Source organism: Gymnoscopelus microlampas (genome assembly GCF_963454915.1).
Source record: "Gymnoscopelus microlampas genome assembly, chromosome: 22".
NCBI lineage: Eukaryota > Metazoa > Chordata > Actinopteri > Myctophiformes > Myctophidae > Gymnoscopelus > Gymnoscopelus microlampas.
Window position 1 is genome coordinate 33,742,110 of NC_139959.1, and position 7,253 is coordinate 33,749,362.

General features: G+C 37.9%; 1 protein-coding gene across 1 annotated transcript; it reads left to right on the forward strand.

The window, feature by feature from the left end:
* The first annotated feature begins 1,615 nt into the window (after positions 1-1,615).
* Positions 1,616-5,071, forward strand: thtpa (thiamine triphosphatase). The gene is made up of 4 exons (XM_084048431.1): positions 1,616-1,728; positions 2,285-2,354; positions 2,757-3,335; positions 4,299-5,071. The coding sequence occupies exons 1-4, from the start codon at positions 1,690-1,692 to the stop codon at positions 4,397-4,399; spliced, it is 789 nt and encodes a 262-aa protein (XP_083904557.1). The 5' UTR covers positions 1,616-1,689; the 3' UTR covers positions 4,400-5,071.
* Positions 5,072-7,253: the final 2,182 nt, after the last annotated feature.

Sequence of the window (7,253 nt, forward strand, 5' to 3'; positions counted from 1 at the left end):
CACACATGATGGCTATCAAATCTCCTTATGTAACACATCATGGATACTAATAATCATCAGTGGTATAAAGTAACTAAGAGAATTTACTCAAATACTGTACTTAAGTACAATTTAGAGTATTTACTATTTCATATTAGAGTATTTACAATGTTCAATACTTTTACTTCTACCCCACTTAATCTCAGAGGCAGATATTATACTTTTACTACACTACAATTACTTGACTTGGCAACTAAAGTTGCAACTACTGCTATAACGACTTTAGTTGCTATAGCAACTAAAGTTGTCAAATAATTGTAGTGTAAAAAAGTAAAAAATGTCTCAAAATTGTACTTGACACTTGAGTACAGTACTTGAGTACATGTATCTACTTTACACCACTGAAATGAACAATTAGTAATGATGAATAATTAATATATTGTCGTTAAAAGATGAAAGATGAAGTAGATTGTAGATGTGATACAAGTACAATTTGGGGGTATTTTTACTTTACTGGAGTATTCAATACTTTTACTTCTACTCCACTCCACCTCAGAGGCAAATATTATACTTTTACTCCACTACAATTATTTTAAAACTTCAGTTGCTAGTTACTTTGTAGATATAAATTGTTATATTATGTATATAGGCTATATGTACAAAAGGTGATTAAATGCAACATAATATAGTGTATTAAAGTGATTTCACTTTCAAATAAAATAAACATTAAAGAAATATATAAAAGATAAATAAAATAAAAAGTCAAATCAGTGATTTCCCATGACTTTTTTCATGTATTTGTCATCATTTCTTTTCGTGTTTATTTTATTTGAAAGTGGAATATCCCTTTAAAATCCGTGTGGAATCCTACATCATCCAAGGTGAAACAGAATTAATCTCATAGGCCTACTGCCCGACATTATTGTGTCAGGATTAGGAATAGCATAACAAATCATCAATTAAGACTGCATAATACTCGATAAATATCACAGTCTTTACAGATGCTTCGCTGTTTTACTGCATATTAACTACAACATATTTGACATGCATCTATACAGTAAATGTGTCGTATATCAACAGCACCTCTGTGCAGAATAATACATATTTATAAAGCAGAGAGGATTAGAAATGCACCATCTTTATGCGCTTGGTTTGCGTATCGGTGTTGCCAGATTTAGCCAGAGAAATAAGCAACCAGGTCTAGGAAAACAAGCCCAAAAGAAGCAACTTAAGGCCACATTAGCACTATTTACAAGCTCACAAGCTTGAAGAGCTAGAATGTGGAATATTTGGAATATTTTTGAAACATTCTAGCAACACAAATGCTCCCTGGGCACAAAACATTTTCATGAAAATATTTGAGAACCACTGGTTTAAATAAAAGGAGGAAGCAAGCAAGCCTAATCATGCCAGCTATCAGTCATAAGCAACTGCACTTTAGAAACAAGCCCAAAAAAACGCAATCCGCAACTACCAATATTTACAAGCAACTTTACAGAAAGATAAGCCCAAAGTCGCTTAGAATAAGCAGACGTGGCAACACTGATGTGCGTTACTGGGACAGGCAATGATTGCCCTGAACACTCTGATAGGTGCCTCTAATGTGCCTGAGGAAAAATAAACAACTTACCCCACAACGGTTTGGACTTTAGCCTGCCCTACAGGATCTGTTGCAGAGTTTCTGCCCTGTGTTTTTGTTTGTTTTTTTGTATGTCGAGTGAATTTGGACTTCTAATTGTGAATTTAAAGGTCTGTACTTAGATTACAGTTGTAACACTGTAATATGCATAGTATAATGTAATAGGTATGCATGAGCTCAGGCTGCACTGAATGACTGGAACTCGCAATGGTTAGATCATATGATCCATTGACTCAGATTGTAATGATCTAGCTTCAGCTAAACTACATGTGTAAGCAGTGGTGGAAAAAGTACTCAGATATTTTACTTAAGTAAAAGTAGCAATCATTCAAATAGCCTATGTTGAAAAAATGGCTGAAGTGGTTAACGTATATTTTGTAAATCAAAATCTACAAAGTAACTAGTAACTAAAGTTTCCAAATAATGGTAGTGGAGTAAAAGTACAATATTTGCCTCTGAGATGTATTGTAGTAGAAGTAAAAGTAATGAAAATTGGAAATACTCCAGTAAAGTACAAATAACTCTCAGTTCTTGAGTAAATGTTCTAAAAGTCACTTTACACCACTGACTACATGTATAATAAGACATGCTGTGCATACATACACCAATTAAAACAGGCAGCATGTAATGACAGTTATTGATGCCGGTCAAATTGTGTCATTTCAGATGAGCGTGGAAGTGGAGAGAAAATTTGTATGTGATGCTGACATTCAGAAAACATTGGAAGGGATTGGAGGTATGTTTTCATATGTCCTGTGGTGGAAAGTAACTAAGTACATTTACTTAAGTACAATTCTGAGGTATTTGTACTTTACTTGAGTATTTCCAATTTCCAATACTTTTACTTCTACTCCACTACACATCAAGAGGCAAATATTGCACTTTTACTCCACTACAATTATTTGAAAACTTTAGATACTAGTTACTTTTCAGACATAAATTATGATATTATGAAACATACATTAACCTCTTTAGCCCTATTTTATACATAGGCTATTTGAAAATATTTGGACTTGCATTTGTGCCTCTGCATTTGTCCCCATATCCTTACCCACATAGGCCTACAATAACTACTATTCTATAATAACTATATAACTACAACTTGTTAAATCTCTCTCTCTCTCCTCCTTTCAACCAGGAGTGTGTGTTGGCGAGCGTCAGTTTCATGACCGGTACTTTGACACACCTGACTTCCATCTCACTTTGAAAGACACCTGGCTGCGTCAACGCAGAGGATGCTGGGAGCTGAAGTGTCCAACAGCAACAGTCCGCCAGGCAGAGAACAGTGGAACAGAGCATCCTAAACAGTCTGCACTGTGCAGTCGCTACTTAGAGATAACTAGTCTGCCAGAAATTCAACAGAGAGTGAAAGGTGTCTTAAAGGACAGTGCCGGGGATAGAAAAACATCATGTCAACTGCCAGGGGAAGAAATACATTCTGCAGAGGAGAAGCTGCTGGTAGCGGACCAAGATAGGCCTAAAACAGCAGAGAAAGGCTCCTCTGAGGGAGATGAGTCTTGGCTGAGCAAGCTGAATCTGGTGTGCTTTGCAGAGTTTACGACATTGCGGTGCTCATTCACTCTTGAGGAAGACGTGCATGTAGATCTTGACAAGGCCGACTTCGGTTACTGTGTCGGAGAGATAGAGGTCATCGTACCTGAGGGAGAAGACATGCAGCCCGCCGTGGAGAAGATTGAGAAAACAGCACAAAAGCTGGGTAATAAACACTAAACCTTAACACATTGGCTGCCAAAAACGCAGATCTGCGTTCTATTGAGTCCTTAGAACGCAGGCTGCCAAAGACGCAGATCTGCGTTTTATTGAAAAACTTTTCTTTTTTTTTTTCAATTTGACCCAAAGACCAAGGAGATGTGATTTTTCGAAGATTTAGACTCCCATCCACTTCCTTGTTAACTTAAAAATTCTGTATCTCGGCTCCTGAGTACTTTTGTTTTTTCATTGAAAAAGTCTGGCAGTCTACTGTAGAAAATAAATTAATAATTCTGGCAGCTTAACTGTGTGTATTTAACTCCCTGATCAGTTTAATACTTCTATTATGGCACATCTCTAATATTCCACTTAATATTATAGGGATATCTTGTAGACAGTGGCGGACAAAGTACACAACCCCATTACTTGAGTCAAAGTATAAATACCCGTGGTCAAATATTTCTCCACTACAACTGAAAGTTGCCCAGTCAAATCTAAATCAGTAGTTGTCACACGATTTTTCAAAAATGTCCAAAAATAGCATATGTACAAGATTGCAGCGTTGCACAAAGTGACGAGCTGTGAGCTTGTATATTTGCTATTTTTGAATAGCCAAAAATCTAAAGTGACACAGATGCTTTGCTGGTTTTTAATAGGTTAAAATACTGCTTGCTTTTAAAGTGCATTTTATAATTAATAACACATTACTGTATTGTTTTTTTACCATGTATTTACAGGACACTGTAACTCTCTGAAACTCTATTTGTAAATAAGCACTAATGTGACCTCAGTAGTGATCTAGAAATATGTATTACTCTAATCTAAGGAAGTTCATCCATTGTGTGCTTTGCACAATTTGTGCTTTGAACATGACCTGAAGTGCGATAGACTAGTTCATATGAATATCTGCGCTCCTGTACAATAACCCTTTAATCATTTTTTGTTTTTATTTTTATTTGCTTCTTCACAGGTCTGACTGGGGATCAGCGAGTTCAAGGAAAAATGGATGTCTACCTTCAAAGATATTGCCCAGAGCATTATGCAAAATTACTGAGTGCCCATATTTTGTGAGAAATATGATTGAGTCAAACAATGCAAAAAGGACCCAATGAGGTGGAGACTATGGCTATATTAAACAAACAAAAAATAGAAAATTGCTGCACATGCAGAAGTTTTATTCTGTATAGCTGAGTATATCCTACCTGTAATATATGTACCTAAAATCTGTAAAAATGGTAGCTTAGATCTGATAGTAAAATTGTTTAAATGAATTACAATATGAAGTGGTGGAAAATGTTTTTTTGTTTTCTCTGATATCATTCTGTGATGGGAGGACGTGTTAGACATTGAGCACTGGTACCCGCTCTCAACTGTGGGATGTATTAAAATCTCTCAACTAAGATGACTAACCCAGCAGTCTGAGGTAATGGTGACAGAGGTGTGACGGAGGTGTGGACATTTTTACATCGTAGCCTACCTATTGTACCTATCATACTTATTGAACCAGTCGCTCAAGTTAAACATAGTGCTACCTGCCTCTACTGCATGGGAAAAAATGTAGTACAGCTTGATAGACCTTCAGCTCAGCAAGGGGAAAATATTTTCACACAACTTCAAAAACAACTTATAACGAAGTTAAATAAGTTTGAATAGTTTGACCAGACTTCTGTGCAAGTGCTGACATTTTTACCCTGAGCCTGCCTGCTTGCTTTTGGGAGAAATTACATTTTTACCTTCAGGTCAGAATGAATACCCAGGACCACAATGGAAATAAGCCCCCAGGGCTTTTTGTGTTATCCTTTTAGCGCCATTGTATAATCGTACCACTGCACTATTTGCAAACTGTTAATAAAGTATTCAATCGGATGGCAGGGTCATTACAGACAAGCTGGATGTGGCAAATCACTTTAAATAACTTCTTTACAACCATAGCAACCACACTGGTTAACATACTTCCCTCTCATTCTGGGCTATATGGGGTAAAGCCATGGTAAAGCACATCCAAGCATTCTACAAAAGTCTAAGTGTACGCGAAGATGACTTTAAACTCATCATGGTGACAACTGATGATGTGTTTAAAAAACTGAGCGCCCTACAACAAAACAAGGCCACAGGCCACGACAATATACCTTCCACTTTTCTCAGAGACGCAGCCCCCTCTATTGCCCCAATCATTGCCCACATAACAAACCTCTCCATCAGCCAGGGGCACGTCCCGCAAGATTTCAAACTAGCGAGAGCCACCCCTCTGTACAAAAAAGGAAGCAAATTAGACCCTGGCAACTACCGCCCTGTTTCTATTCTATACTCTATCTTGAAAGTTATAGTGAGGTTAGTATATGAACAGGTCGAAAAGTACCTTAAAGGACAACTTTGTTTTTTTACAACCAAGGTTTATGTTTTAGATTGTAATTAAAGTAAATAAAAGATGAGTGTTAACATTTTTTAATTTACTGCTTTCTATAGTTTTAGCAATTTTCGCAATCTTTTTTACAGTGGGTGGGGGCATTCTGTCCGGTGGCTAAATATGTCTTTTTTTACACAATAACCCGGCGTTTTCTTTATTATTATTTACGGTAGCTCTTCTAGCCCCCAATAATTCACATCTGGCCATCAAAGACCACAGGACCTTTTTATTGTGTAAAAAAGTCATATTTAGCCACCAGACAGAATGCCCCCGCCCACTGTAAAAAATATTGTGAAAATTGCTAAAACTATAGAAAGCAGTAAATGAAAAAAAAATAACACTCATCTTTTATTTACTTTAATTACAAGCTAAAATATAAACCTTGGTTGTAAAAAAACAAAGTTATCCTTTAATGAGTTCAAATTCCAATTTGGCATCAGAACATCTCACTCCACAGACACATGCCTACTCTATTTGACTGACTACATCAAACGTGAGGTGGACTCAGGCAAATACTGCGGCATGTTATGTTGGACCTCCAAAAGGCATTTGACACTGTCAATCACTCCATACTGATGAATAAGTTGAAGGCCATTGGTTTTGATAGTACATCAGTGGGCTGGATGAGATGAGATCCTACAGTATCTGGAGGGGAGAGAACAGGTGGTGGAGGTGAATGTTACCCTGTCCTCCCCCCTCCCAGTGAGCTGTGGCATTCCTCAAGGAAGCATACTAGGGCCTTTACTGTTCCTGGTATACGTAAACAACATACCATACAACATGTGACTGCAATATGTTCTTGTTCGCGGATGACTCGCCTCGGGCAGGGACAGATTGCAGGTTGAGGAGGCCCTTAGCTCTGAACTCGGTAGAATCTGCACCTGGCTCACTGATACCAAACTATCATTACACATAGGCAAAACTGAATCCATTCTTTTGGGGTCCAGAATTAACCTCTGCAAGGCCAAAGACTTCACGTTCAAAGTGGCAAGTGGGCGACAATGTCATCACAAGGAAAGATGAAATTACCTACCTGGGTTGTATCTTAGAGGCCAACATCTCAAGTGAAAAAACAAAAGTAATCAGATAAGTCAGCCAAAGAACAAGTTTTCTATTCAGGATCTCCTCAGTGGTCACTAGGAACACACTGAGGACAATAGCAGGAGCACTCAGCCAATGTCATTTCGACTATGCATACACGTTAGCACCTCAAAGGCATTAAAAACAAAACTGCAGACCTCTCAAAACAAACTGGTCAGATTACTACTAGGCCTTACCCCCAGAACTCACCTTACCCCTGCTCATTATGCTAGGGTGGGATGGCTCAGGGTAGAGGACAGAGTATCAATGGGCCTGGTCTTCAAGATACGCTAGAATACCCATGTACCTGTCAAACTACTTCAATAGCGTAAAAGACACACACAGGCACAACACCAGAAGGAGCCCCACTGATCTCACTGAACCCAATTTCGGCACAAAACTGGGGTAAAATTTGTTCTACTGCTATGCCGCTGCCCG